At 36.8% G+C, this 15,475-nt stretch overlaps 1 protein-coding gene across 2 annotated transcripts in view; it reads left to right on the top strand.

Moving 5' to 3' along the window:
* The window catches only part of LOC145680437 (uncharacterized), a 32,976-nt gene that overhangs the window by 10,218 nt on the left and 7,283 nt on the right, over positions 1 to 15,475 (top strand). The window contains exons 4-6 of one of the 2 annotated variants that reach the window (XM_081750968.1): positions 8,050 to 8,250; positions 11,990 to 12,068; positions 15,132 to 15,240. In XM_081750968.1, the coding sequence (XP_081607094.1) occupies positions 8,050 to 8,250; positions 11,990 to 12,068; positions 15,132 to 15,235 (384 nt within the window). In that variant the 3' untranslated portion in view covers positions 15,236 to 15,240. Of the gene's footprint in view, positions 1 to 8,049; positions 8,251 to 11,989; positions 12,069 to 15,131; positions 15,274 to 15,475 lie in introns of both variants that reach the window. The other variant, XM_081750967.1, reaches the window with a different exon arrangement.

The following is a 15,475-nucleotide window of genomic DNA, read 5'->3' as shown; positions in this document are numbered from 1 at the left end:
CGGTAGCATTACTCTCCCGAGCGGGTCGTATGGTAACGGCCAATAAGTATGGCGGATGTGCCGGTGTGACTACCATGTCGCGCGAACGTGGCAGTGAGAAGTTTAAGAAGTTTAAATTCGAGGTTGCATAATTTGGAAATAAGAGTATGGCAGAAGTCAGCGCACCCAACTTTTAACAGGATTATAGTGCATTATATACGGGGGAAAAAGAATACATAGGCTCAAGGTCGGATGATCTGGGATCAGCGTCATTGATCCTGAAAATTCAAACGTTGAGAATGCACGGACCCAGATATTCAAATGTTCGAGTGTAAGCGAATTCAAGGTAGACATATCAATGCCGTAACTGTTTAGCGGTATTTACTTATTCCAGGAACATACCGACGAGTCGAAAAAAAAAACCTATGCTTACAACAACACAAATAATGAATACAAAATTGGGCCACCGCCATGGATAAGAAAATACAATACTTTTGGAATCACGTTACATTCTCCAATGAAAGTCGATTTTACAAATTTTCGGATAGCAGTAGGTAGACCACCATTTATCACTATTCTACCATCCTGTGGTGAAATACAGTTGCGTAACACTTATAGTGTGGAATGAAATTTGGAAAGGTGCTCCTAGCAACCTTACTTTTGGCAATAGGGACATCAATGCCGCTAAATACATCGAGGTTATTGCAAGATAGATTGATATCCTTATTGGAAATAGGCAAATTGGACGCTGGACGCTATGCCATTCATGGATGACGTAATACTAAGTCATAAGGAAAAGCTATTGCTCCCTCATCCTCCAGCTGGAGGAAAATCGAGTTTAAACTCTACTGTGGACCGACAATGCCCGCATCTGGATGAAGAAATGGGCTCTCAGACTCGCAAATAAAAGTACAATTATCTTAAACAGTCTGTGAGAAATAGTACCATCTGATATAGAATGTCATTGATGGCTTACTGGATACCATTACACGTAGATTTAAAACTTTACATGCTGCCCCCAAAAGGACACCTCTAAGTACTAAATCCACCACGAGAAGTAGTTCCTTCTGTGCACCGCTACGTAGTATGTACCTAGGTTCATTTTTCCGGTATCTATTTACTTATAGTATTATATATATATATATATATATATATATATATATATATATATATATATATATATATATAATTATTATTATATTATTATTAGTGAACGGCAATAATACAGAACATAGAATCAGAAAACTGTTTGTACTCTCGAAACTTCACGGAAGTAACTCTGGTCCCTTTTTAAAATGCGAATTGACTCGATAAATTAAAACACATTAAATTTTCTGCGTATTACTTTTGATAAATTAAAATAGTCCAAAGCTTCCATAGTAGCAATAAAATTTCATAGTGAGGAGACGTAATTTAATTCACAAAGTTGAGTTTAGATGCAAAAAACTAATTGGTACATTTACTTTTGTGAAATATACTATTTTGACCTTCGTATATAGCTCTGACAACTGGCATGTTTTCAAGAATTCAGGGTATATATATATATATATATATATATTTAAAAAGGATTAAATTAAATAGACTTGGAACATCGAATAAATAAGAGATTTTAACTTAAAAGTTACAATTAAGTAAAAGGTATGTCCAAAATCTATACTAGCTACTTACCAAAAATTTTATCTTAGTAAAACTATTAATTAAGAATAGATTGTCCTAATGGGCACAAACGGGATCAAAATAAGAAAACACCATTTACGATGCAAACCATACAAAAGATTCCACTATTATGTTGACATATTAAAGTCGACTAAACAATTCGCAAGGAGCGACTGTCCGGTACCAGTGTGAGTGGTAGTAGTGAGCACGCACTTCGTTCTCTTAAGGTGCCCTTTTACACGTTCCCATACCTCTAAGCATATTAATATAAAGATCGTTTTAAAGCTAAAGAAGCGCTCTACAACTTTTATTTCAAGCTTTTCTACAAATTATCGAATACACAAAATATGAAAAGAAAACGAAGAAAGAACATAAAAATGTAAAATTTTACATATTTCTACGAATATTTCTTGAAGTATTAGACCTAGCGAACATTGTTTAGAATAACTTTTTCTAGATCGTAGTTCAAGGAAGAGAAGTGTAAAAAGAGTTTGAAAATCAGATTAATAATCACGGAGATACGAGTGAAAATCGAAATTCTTGGAAATTGGATGTTAAAGGGGGTGGACGGGAAAGCAAAGGGGAAGGGATGGGGACTTTTGGGAAAATGTATCTCTAGTTGGGTCCTAACAACTGGCACAAATTCAGCTTGTCTCGAATTATTTCCGACAATCATGGATTTTTTTCTTTCATTTCCTGGGCTATTTAGTGATTTACTCCAAATGCCGATAAAGTTGAAGAAGCAGCATGCATATATCAATATTGAACACAAGTTAGGTTAGACAGAGCCATTGTGTTGAATTAGTTTTGATTGTGTAGTATCATTTTCCCATATGTTCCTGAAAGTGAAATCTTTAGGTAAGTTTTGCGTCCAACGATTATGCCGGCTAGGCTAAAGGAAACGGTGATGATGAGAAATGAATGAAATGGTGGAATGAAAAAAGGAGGAGGAAACGGAAGATCGCCGAGGAAACCCACGCACACGGTGTTTGTCCACTACAAAGTTTACTTGGTGCAAGCTGGGATCGAATCAAGGATACTATGCACCAGAGGTGAACGCTCTACCACTGAGCCACCGAAGTATAATCATGTATTAAATAATAAGATTTTGTGTGTTCTCGACTGAATGCTGTAACACAGGTCTGGAAAAATAAAACAAAGCTAAGCTGTTTCGGTTTAGTTAATTGATTCGTATGTGTTGGAGTGCGCTGAATCCAGGAATGACAACCGTTTCGTCCTGGGATGTCTGGGTTTCGAACAAACGGGTGGTCATTGTTGAACAAAAATATGAACGCAAATATGCGATTTACAGAAACACCATTAACAGCGTAACACAAATTAATGTACAGAAACACTCACACACGAGAAGACAAAAAAAAGTAATACCACCGTCAATCAGATTGCTTGTGAAATCGTATTTTTTAAAGATCAAACTTCGTTTGTAGCTTGTCCTTTTGTAGATGGCTGCCGGAAGATCCCTAAACAACATCCAGCAGTAGTATGCTATCATCGTAACACTCCAGTTCCTCTGGTACGGTAGTTCCATTTCTTTGAAATATTGATGGAAACACTCCCCCTGCTCTCCACTCACTGCTCCCACATTGTCAGGAAAGTAGTCAAGGTGGGAGCTGAGAAAATGGACTTTCAAGCTCATAGAGCAACCAAGCTTTCGAAGTGCGTGCAATATTTTTCCCACCATTTCCTTGTACTGTGGGTCCTTTCGGTTTCCCAAAAACGTTTTGATGACCACAGTACAGGCAACCAAAGCCTCTTTTTGAGTTGGAGTCATTGAACTGATGAAGTCTTTGTCGGATATGAGTTTTCTAATATCAGGGTCAACAAAACCCCGTGTACTCGAGCACTCGTAGTATTTAAGCAACAATCAGTGTAGCCAGAACTACTACCAACGTTTTACAAATCTAAGATATAATCTTACTAAGTTCGTTTAAGAACAGATTTATTTTGTTTATTTTTCTTTGCAATCTCGTACTCTCATTCATGACACATTACGATATGTGTCAGTGATCCCCATCTGGACCAATATACATGTATTTTCATGTTTCGGAGAACACAAATACATTTAATCTTCCATGTTCGTTTTTATTTTCATGTGATGCATTTACGATTCGGCGATTTCCAGCTACCAGTTTGTCCACGTTACATTTCGATTGTGCAAAAACTTGACGTCTCAGGGAGAAACGGGGGTAATTTTCGACTTCGTTGCACCAAGAAGCGTAAAAATCAGCTACACTTATGCAAACAGCTTTTTGGTTGCAGACCCGTGTAATCATTCTCGACGACAACTTGGTCGTTTTAATTTACAATACAACGACGGCACTTTATGGCGGGGAGGGGAGAGGCGGTTTCGAAAGCATGTGCAAGAGTGTGTTAATTTGGCCCTGGAGGGTAACATGGATGAGAACTGCCTGCTTACTCTAAATTAGTTGATAAATACATGTCCAGATATATTTACGTAATCTCAATTCGTTTTCTTCCCAAGATATTTATACTACAGTACATATTACGTATGCTACGTATGTAGGCTATACTACATATTAAATTTGTATAATAACACTATCAATCCTGGGCTAATCTGGCCTTGTTTATTCCAGTATCCTGGGGTTTCTAGGCCTTTTTTAATATATATATATACATATATATATATATATATATATATATATATATATATATATATATATATATATATATATATATATACAGTGAATGTAAAAAGTATTCATACACCTCAGAAAATGGTAACATATAACTTATCACGGTGAGAAAACACCACTTGAACTGAAAATTTGTATTTTATTTCTTCAAGTGTAGGAAATATAACACGAAAATACACTGATGTGAAACAAATTAGGACTGTAGCTGAAAAGGAAGCTACTATTCGTGCAGGAAATTCAAAAAGTTAGTGAAAAGAAAGAAATATCAACCAACAAAAAGTATTCATACATTTCACTTAGTGCCTTTGTTTTGGTCAGATTGGGCCACTTTAGTACTTCGTAGGAGATCCTTTAGTTGCTTTAATAGCTTTAATACGATTTGCCATTGACATTCCCAAAATCTTGGTCTTTGATAAGGGGATTTTCTGCCATTCCTCTTGCAGAGCATTTTGCAAGTCTTGTTTATTCTAAATCGGTCGTTTTCTAATCTGTTTGTCAAGGTAGTCCCATAGATGCTCAATGGGATTAGTGTAGGAGGATTGGGGAGGTGCTAGCATGTACTTTGGCGTATTGTACAAGATCCAAAGGCGCGTGTTTAAAGCGGAATGCTTTGGATCTTTGTCCTGCATGAATATGAAGTTTTGTCTAATGCCCATTTGGACAGCAGATGAATGGAGATTCGATTTTAATATAACAGTGTACAGATAATGGGTTCATAATATCATCTATAGAGTGCAAGGACCCTACACCAGATGCACTCATACACCCCCAAACCATGATAGAACCACCACCATGTTTCACTCTAGGTTTCAGGTTTTGTTTTCGAAACTCTGTATTCTTTTGCCTTTACACCATGGTTCGTCCATCCGATGCAAACATGTTGAATTTGCTTTCATTCGTAAATATCTCACGATTCCAGAATTATTGTGGTGTATATCGGTGTTCTTTGGCAAATGTTAACCTTTTCTTCCTATTGACTTCGCTCACGAAATATTTTCTTCGGGCTACCCGACCATGAAAGCCACGCTTTCTCAAGTAACCGCGAATCGTAGAATGTAAGACATGCACTTTAACTTCATTATGAAGCTCACTTGCAAGCTCTGACACACTCAGACCCAAATGATTTTTGATTTTTCGAACTATCAATGACTGACAACATGTATTTAATTTCACTGGACGACCTGTTCTATGTGCATTTTTCAACGTTTTTCTCTGTCCCATTCTATCAATAATACTAAGAAAATAGTCCCTCTACGCTTACCAACAATGCTTGTGATTTCAGAAAGTGACTTACACTGGTTATGCAGACGAATTATAATTCTTCGTTCCTCTTCTGTAGTTTCACGACCCTTATGCCCCATACTTCAGCACTTCCAAACTCCGCGATAATGTTATAAACTTGAATGCACTCCACGGGAATGTAGAACAAATTAGAGTGCCTTTATAGGCCTGTCATTCCTTTCTGTACACGGAGAGTGAGGTATTCCTGTGAGAGTTGTGGTACTGTATGAATACTTTTTGCACATGAATTTTCAGACTTTTCCATTTTTGTCCCTGTAGAGAAAGGTCAAAATAGCATTTGTTGTTTATACTTCCCCCAAGTCTTCCTTCCCGGAACAGCTTTTTTCAATTGCCCAGTGAGTTAGATCTACATATCATGGAAGCGGGACAAAATCACATTTTTTACAAAAATATTGCGTGTATGAATACTTTTTACACTCACTGTATATATATATATATATATATATATATATATATATATATATATATATATATATATATATATATATATATATATATATATATATATATATAGTTCATTGCTAAATAATAATAGACGCACTAAAACATCGTAAACACACTTTTGGATTTTGGATTTTATTACGAATATGTAATTTGATGATGTCAAGAAGGGGTAGTTCACTACACTGCTGTTTGAAATATGTGCTTTTTGAACAATGAACAAAAATTTTTACAATAGAAAAATAATACTCCCTCGGCTTTGAAGTGTGAGGAGTGACAATGGTGTGCAATAAGGGAAAATCTGCGGGAAAACTTCTGTAAAATGAAATAGTTTTCGAAACAAAATATTTCACCATTTTATCGAAGGTGCCGCAGTCAAACGCAGAAAGTTGATCACAGCAATCAACCTGCAAAAGTTCGTTTACTCTTCGCTGGATGTCAGGTGAATAGGATTTCTTCAAGGACTGAGTCTCAGTCAGGGGTGGATCTAAAAGGTATAAACCGGTGGCGGACACACAGAACCCAGACTACGATAGGTATATAATGAGTTTACTATAAACTTTCAAAAATATATAAATAATAGCTTAAATTATTGTCAATAAAAAAACTGGGGACCTAGGCCCCCGGCTCAGGCCTAGATCCGCCACTGGTCTCAGTAAGTATTTAACAGGGATGCAAATGAGGAACAAAATTTTACTCGCCCAAGAACAAAGCTGCTAGCCTACATCCCACAATAGAAATAATTTACTTATCTTCGGTATGATATTAAATACTCGCCCGCACCGATGAACAACTCGCCCCGGGCGAGTGGCTATTTGCATCTTTGGTTTAACATGACCGACAACCGAATGCAACCCATAATAAGTTACATAGGGGCCAGTGTGACCACCCAGCAAAAATATTTCGTATTAACCTATGCAGAAAAAAGTACTAGGTCTGGAGGAAAAAGTACTAGAATTTTATCTGCTCTTGTTTCACCCTATTTATACCATGTTACGATATTAATATCTTATTAGAACATTTCTAGCAACTCCCCTCCCCTGTGGTTGGGGAGTGATCCCCACACTCTTGAAAGATCCCCCAACATTTTTTTTACAGTCAACATTCGATATAAACCGTGAAAACCACTTACACCCTCCCAATTTTGACTGTATGCTCCCAAACTAAAACTCCTGCGGAAATCTCTGCTTAATTGTCGCATTAGAACTCACTGTAAAACCACTAACGTAACCCAAGTATGATAAATATAGAGGATGTCGGAAGAAAACAGGAAATATAAAATGGGTTTATTGAGAAAATCGAGTTTTAATTCCTTAATAGCCTACTGTTTAAACGGATCACCAAATATGTAAAATTATTTACTGTGGTCATTTAGTAGTTGGAGAAGGTGACCGGATGGCACCTATGTCCCACTTCCGCTCTTGTAAATACCCGCGTTTAAAAAAAAGGAAAAAATACCAGAAACAGTAAAATTTTCGTACATTGCCAATTCTTCATGCGATTCCTTTTTCTCTCCCAAATGTATTTATGAACAGGAGGAGAAAAGTACTAGATTTGTTGGCGAACGTACTAGAACACTAAAATATTATAAAAGGTACTCATCTAGTACGAAAGTACTAGCCGTGGTCACTGATATGGATTATTATGTAAAAAACGAGTTGAAGTCAGGCTCCGGCATTTTGGAATAAACAGACAACCCGAGTCTGACTCGGGCTTAGGATCGAAAGTGTTAAAATACATTTAGTATTAAGCAATGTATAATGTATATAATGCTTAATTTTAATTCTTACATATCTGATTTTAACTTCTCAATAAGTAAAATCGTAGTATACTTTCCCCGTAGTAGTAGCGAGGAGCTTTGCTTTTTTGCCAGTGCCATTAGCCACCATGTTTCGGCATATTCAACACAGAATCAACGAAAGCGATCAATATTCACTGCTGTATATAAAGGATGCAAGTATGGTAGATTTATAATGATATTTTATACTTTTTATTGTAGGCTGAATGTTGTGGTATAGAATATCCAAATCAGTGGTATGTTCTCGGGGACAATCAAACTGGCCTTCCTGACTCTTGTTATGTCAACCGAAACCGTTATAAAGCAAAATATACTGAGGGATGTTGGCAGAAAATTACACAAATGTTCATTCATAATGCACGAATAGTTGGATTGACTGTAGTACTATCATCAGTATTCGAGGTAAGAGAAATCTCTATTAACATTACGAATTACGAAAAGAACATGGTGGTATTATTTTAATCTATAGCTATCACTGAACTACAGTACGCTCTTCCTAGTCGAATTCTGTAGAAGTCGCTTATATAAAGCTTTTCATCCGTAATTACTTTTCAATGAACAAAACTGCACTTCATATTTCATATTTTGAAATGCAAAGATGGAAATCTCTTAAGTTTGAAAATTGATATTGTAAGGTTTCATATCCTCACGTGTAAGCAACTACTATAAACACACGCTTCAACTATAAACACGTGTTATTGTGTTTAAAGCATAATCACCAGCAGACGATGAAAAGAGGATACCAGGAAGACACGATGTTTATTCGGAAATTAAATGAAATGAAATCTTTAAGTTTTACGTCCCACGGTTATGCCGGTTAGGCTAAAGGAGACGGTGATGATGAGAGATGAGTGAAATGGTGGAATGAAGAAAGTGGGAGGAAACGGGAGAACCCCGAGAAAACCCACGAGCACGGTGTTTGTCCACCACAAAGTTCACTTGGCGGGGGCTGGGATCGAACCCGGGACCCCAAGCACCAGAGGTGAACGCTCTACCACTGAGCCACCGCGCCCCCCTATTCGGAAATTAAACCGAAGACGGACGACTCTCTGCTCACAGACCTCCTCTTCAGAGGACATTCATAAAAGAGGACCTCAAGTGGACATAAGCATCAGTTCCAGCGCTGATCGCTAACCTTCCTAAACTATCTTCCAAGACTGCCTTACGTTACGGAGATTTCCTTAATCCCAAGTCCAGAAGCCGCTATGGACAAAAGGGTACTCCTATAACTACCTACTCGAAAGGCTGCAATGAGCAAAAGGGTAATCCTTAACTACACAATCTGCTGAAACTGCGATGAATAAGAGAGGCATCCTTTGAATCATCGTCCGACGTCGCTGTGGGCTAGGACATTCTACCTTTTGAATGTGAAGCCACTTTTCGTGTGCTGAAATTGTGTATCCACACTGGAAAATACTTTATAAACTTTGTATTATTTACAAGAATTTTGTAAATTTTATAAGACAATTTTTATAATAAAATGGTGAGTGGTTCCCAGACTTTTAATTGACTCTACAAAGCAAAATTTTGCAATATTAATTCGAAAACAAATTTCAAGAAAGGACATATTTTATGGAGTGTCAGGTACTCGCATCGTATCTGAACAGAAGCAAAGTTACATTATCTGCTATTAGTTGTGAGAGGGTGGAGTTGGATTTACTTTCCCAGACGAAGCGCCGATTAGCGTGAGATAGAAAAAATGTATTTACAATTATTTTTATTCATATTAATATTAATCGAGAGCCCAATTTTCCGCATTTCGGCTAGTGATTTTCTATATTTAGTCAGGGGCCGCATTGGCTCAGTGGTAGAGCGTTCGCCTCTGGTGCTTGGGGTCCGGGGTTCGATCCCAGCCCCGCCACGTGAACTTTGTGGTGGACAAACACCATGTGTGTGGGTTTTCTCGGGGTTCTCCCATTTCCTCCCACTTTCTTCATTCCACCACTTCATACATTACTCATCATCACCGTCTCCTTTAGCCTAACAGGCATAACCATGGGACGTAAAACTCAAAGATTTCATTTCATTTTTTTTCTATATTTAGTCAACTTTAATTTCTACATGAACTTCACCATTTGCATTTGTGTGTGCATGTAAATATTTTCTCTAAATAAAAATATAAATTCTAAATAGACAGCAAAATTCTTGTAGAGAACAAAACGATATCACAGATGGAAATGAGTTTAGTTGACCAAGAATAAAGATTATTAACCAAACTAGGGCAGTGACATAAAAAGTATGAATAAGATAGAAAAAAGTATGAATGACCAAATAACATTGAAGAAGAAATCGTATTTTATGAATGTTATGAGTGTTAGTAAAAATAGTTAAGGCGAAAAACTTTATCAATTGTTTTATTAGAAACTTAAACTGTTCACACAGACATATGGGCACTCTACCTAATAATATAAGAAAAACAGGAATATTAGTTAAGTTGAACTCAAAAGTACTGAATAAGCAATGGAAAAAGTAGAACAGAGAACAATATGAGATCTAAATAAACAGGAAAAGTAACTGGTTAGAACATAGAGATTAAATACTATAGATTATGAAAAAAAATAATTAGTGAACTAGCTGAACCTGCGCTCTCTACATAGCGCATCATTCACATATGAGCATGAGTCTCCTTGTCATTCCTCACAACATCTGTACATGTTCCTTTACAGACACAAGTGAAGGACGTCTTGGTAAAAATCGGCAAGGGGTACCTTAAAGGGGAGATTTTTTCAATATCTCACACCGTTTGCAACATTTGAGCCTACTTCCAGTTGGAGTTTCTAATTCATGTATGTTCACTATTTTCTTTCTTCTTATATGCACTAAGCAAATACATACTGCATACAGTCCAATTCATTATAATAGAATTATATCGAGCACACAATTAATTATAATGTCAGTGATATATGGTGTTCATTGGGCAAAACAATCCAAACAATAAAGATTCATCTTAGACTGAAGAAATTGTTATCCTTCATTTTTCATTATCATTGGAGCTCCTTCGTGGCTAAACGGTTAGCGTACGCCGCCTTTGGAGTGGGAGACACGGCTTTGATCCCCGGCGGGAGCTCATGTGGTTCGGATTTCACGTTAATTAGTAGGTCCCATCTCATATAGCCTCGCTGCTGAAAGGAACGTTAAAATCCACTCAACTCTACTCCAGAGAGATATACACTGGCGTCTCTGGCATGTAAATTTTTGGGGGGAAATAAAAAAGCTACTTAAATGGTACTACTTAACCCAAGCTATGTATTATCTTTGATTCCATTTGTTACTTTCCCGGACCCCTGAGAACTCCGAACTCTGTTATAATGGTTTCACAGCTTGAATATTATATTCCAAATACTGTCGTTAGTAAATAAATTAAATTAGAATAAAATATGGAATATTTTGTACTTCAAAATATTGGGGGGGACGCGTCCCCCTCGTCCTCCCCGCCAGAGACGCCCATGGAGATATACTAGCCCCGTGTACAAATGTATAGTGTTGGAATGTATAACTCGTAGGATATGAAGCTTTACTTTTTTAAAATTTCAATACTTCCAGTGTACCACCAAAAATGTAATAAAGAAATAACGGCAATTTTTTTTTAATATTCAATTAGAACTGAACAGTTACACAAAATTTGCAATCGATCGGTGAAAGCGGCATCTTTCTAGCGCTTGTGGTTTCCGAGATATCATTGTCAAAACAATTGGACACAAACATATAAACTTTTCTTGACCACAAACATATAAACCTAGCATTCAAATAGATAGATAGCTAAGGAACACTGCTATTTCACAAAGAGGTTAGAAGGGAATTTTGCTGCATGAAAGCGCCTCTACTTGCACCATTAGTGGCCTGTCAGTGGTGGCAGAGGACTTGAAATAGATCAAGTATAACATGCGTTAATTTTAAGTGCAAATGTTCCAAAACTATATTGGAAATATATGGAAACTGAGTACTTTTAATGCAATAGAACAGGTTTTCTTTTCGTTTCCTTCAATTGCAGATCAAAGACAATTTTCTTATATTTCATAAACAAGCCCACAATCTCAAAACAACTGAAGACACTATGAGTAAGAATATTTCTTTAAAATCTTGTTCATGTAGCATAATTCTTGTTCAATAGCTAATATTATGCTCTTTTTCTCCGTTTCAGGTTTTACTAGTTGGTTTCACAATAGTTACTTCTTGTTTTGTTCATAAACAAAAGGTGAAACGAGACCGTATTATGAAAGGTAAGGAAATCATACATTGTCGTACTTGAAACAAGTTCACATTTATTTCATAAAAAGAACCCAATCTCGTCTCTCTACAGGTATTATTTATGTATTTACATAAGGCATTACTTGAAAGTTACTTTTAGATTTGTGGAAAATTATTCATGTTTTCAAATTTCAATACTCTAGCCTATTTTACAAAGCAGTACTATCAGACGAAAAGAACATTAGTTCCAATGTATTAGTTATAACGATATTCCTTATGACATCTTAATGAGTTGTTCAAATATGAAAATTATTTGCAAAACAAAATTATTATCCACTTAACAAAATTTCTGTCTCCGATGGAGGATTTAAAAAAATCGTTAGGAAATACAGAAATTTGAGTTTTACAATCAACATACACTTCTCTACTTGTAGCCTCGCTCTTAATTGATGTGTGGGAAGTATTATCAGCTTTTGATATATATCTCTTGCGATGTTGATATATATCTCTAAAGACAGCCAGTATAATTACTTTAGAAATGAAATTTTTTGAGTTTTACGTCCCACAGTTATACCGGTTAGGCTAAAGGAGACGGTGATCATGAGAGATGAATGAAATGGTGGAATGAAGAAAGTGGGAGGAAACGGAAGAACCCCGAGAAAACCCACGCACACGGTGTTTGTCCACCACAAAGTTCACTTGGCGGGAGCAGGGTTTGAACCCGAGACCCCAAGCACCAGAGGTGAACGCTCTACCACTGAGCCACCGCGGCCCCACATAATTACTTTAGATTCGAGTTTCTGCCATTGTTCATAAAATTCTACAGAGAGTAGCAATAGATTTGAATGAATTAGAAACACAATGGCTTATTAAAGAAAAAGAAAGCTGAGACAAAATGATTGTATTATGTTTGTCATTTTCAAACTCTGAATAGTTTAATTTTGCCGCTCGTAAATGAATTGCAATGATATGATAAAGATTATAACATGGCAAGATCCCTTTTTAAGGTAAAGAGCTAAATTTTAGGATATAAGTAACGTGGACTTGATAGACAGAGTTTACTATACCATTTTCCTTCCTAACAGTCTGTAGGTTCTATAATGTTAAAAGTCCGATAATCTTCTGTATTTTTCCGTTATGTGGAAGACAAAATGTCAAACTCAAAAATAAATTAGTAAAAATTCTAAAGAAAACTGAGCCAGTATAGTGATTCACATATTAATAGAAAGTGTATACACATGTCACACAAATGAGTTATACATATACTCGTATTATCAAAAGATAATGGTCGAATAGGGTAATATCCAAATACTAAGTTGTCTATCTTTAACGACTTAAGAAAATGAGGAAAACTCGAATTATCTCAGTATCAGCATTTGGAAAAAATGATATTCTCACTCCAGTTGTGTATAATAAGAAAAAGAAGCCAGAGAATCGAGCAAGGATATTCGAGTCTTACCATCTCAAAAAATCATGTTTCGAGCGGCTTAACCAACTAATAAAACTTAATGGCGAAAGTATGTTTGGTATACTGGGTCTCTTCCTAGTGGTATGGAGCAATAGAACTTGGCTTATACATAAAAAGTAGTCTACAGTATAATACAGGAAATAACAGGAACATGTGATTAGAAGGAACAAATGGCACTTTTATATAGAGTCAATAACTTTCACTGAAAGCACTGCGACTCATGATGACTCCTGACATTACAAAAGGAGAAAATGGTGCTTATAAGGATAAGTAATCACCATGAACAACACGGACGCATGCTCTGCTGCAATGTTCTCCCACGCTGCCACAAGGCTGGTAATGACATATTGTGGTATGGAATTCCATTTGTATTCCAGCACTTTGGAGAAACGCTGGAAGATCCATGGTACATCTGGAAATGCTGTAAAACATCTCCTCATACGATCCCAAACTTGATTGTGGGATTCAAGACGAAAGAACAGGCAAATGAGTTCATTCTCCGAATATCCGCTCGTTTCAAGAGCTCCAACCCTGAGCTATTCGATGCGGTAGCTCATTCTCACCCAGAAGGATGAAGTTGCGGTCGACTGCATCTCTAGAAAGACATATGTAGGCAAGGACTACAGTGTTACAATAACGATGATCGATGAGTGTATTGCGTTCAAAAATCTGCGTGTTCCCACATCTCACCAGATGAGTGTACGTCGAGAATGTACTTAGACACAATTTGCTCTTATCCGAGAAAAGAATGCGACCCCATTTTTTCTTGTTCAAGCCCTGATGTTCTTAGCACCACCACAACCGGTGCCGCCAATGTTCGGCTGTCAATGGAACACAACGTAATGAAGGTCGGGCGTATATACCGCCCTCATGTAGTCGATGTGCCATGTGGAGCGTGAGATTGGGCGCTTTGCGGTCCTGTTGAATGTGTTTACAACTTAAGCAACTGTTTAACTTCGGTACCTTCGTGCTTGATGCGCAATTTAACGTTTCTCCGCTGCTGAAATAGACCGTGGTCGACCACCATCTCTCCTTCGCACAGCATTACCTGTGGTTCGGAACGCTCTCCATGCTGACGGCGACACTCGTCACACTTTCCCTTCTTCCAGTTTCCCAATGATTCTTCTCCGTCTGAAATGATCAAAATGGTGTCTCCTGGACATCTTGTTTTAAGTAAAAGCAGCACAATGCAGCTTAACACCTCTCTGAGAGACATACTACATTGCTTCATCCCTTTCATTCACCTACCTTGTTTTGGAGAGTAAATCCATTCGGCGCTATGGTTATGCTAACGTCACGCCATAAAACCTCTTGCTTCCTGTGTACATATCGGAGACCTCTAGCAACATGCAGCTGGACTTTCATTCATTTCATAGACTATACAGTATTTTATGTTACTTTATCTATCTCGTCCTTAAGTTTTAAACATTAGTCTATAAGCGTACATATCTCTGTTTTGCGCTGACACATAAGGTTTGCAATATATAGTATAATAAAATTAAATTTTCACAAAAATTTCACATACCTTGCTTTACACTGACAGACGCAAATATGTTTATTTTTTCTGTAGTTGTTTTCAATGTATGTGTATAGTGTAATGTGAAATTCATTTTAATATACATTTCAGATTTTGAAAAATGTAGAAGTGCAGCAGCGAAAGAAAAGGAGCACATATCACCGGAGCAAAGCGTACACGAAGATACCACTGCACCAGCAAATGTGAAGTCTTAATCTAAGTACGGTTATAAAAGAACGTATTTTTGTACCCGGTAAATTATATTTTTGTAACTTAAATTTGATGGTATATACATTTGATTTTGTATTTACAGTAAGCGTATCCCACCATGAAGTAAATACATCATCGCGTAAAGCAGCTCCAAAAATCTTACGAAAGTTGTTATTTACGACATACAGCTTCCATTTCTTCTGTATAGTTCAGACACGCAAAAAAAAAAAAAAAAAAAAAAATCA

Source organism: Thermobia domestica, chromosome 3 (genome assembly GCF_964235325.1).
Source record: "Thermobia domestica chromosome 3, izTheDome1.hap1.1, whole genome shotgun sequence".
Classification (NCBI taxonomy): domain Eukaryota; kingdom Metazoa; phylum Arthropoda; class Insecta; order Zygentoma; family Lepismatidae; genus Thermobia; species Thermobia domestica.
This window is presented reverse-complemented; position numbering and strand designations above follow the sequence as displayed.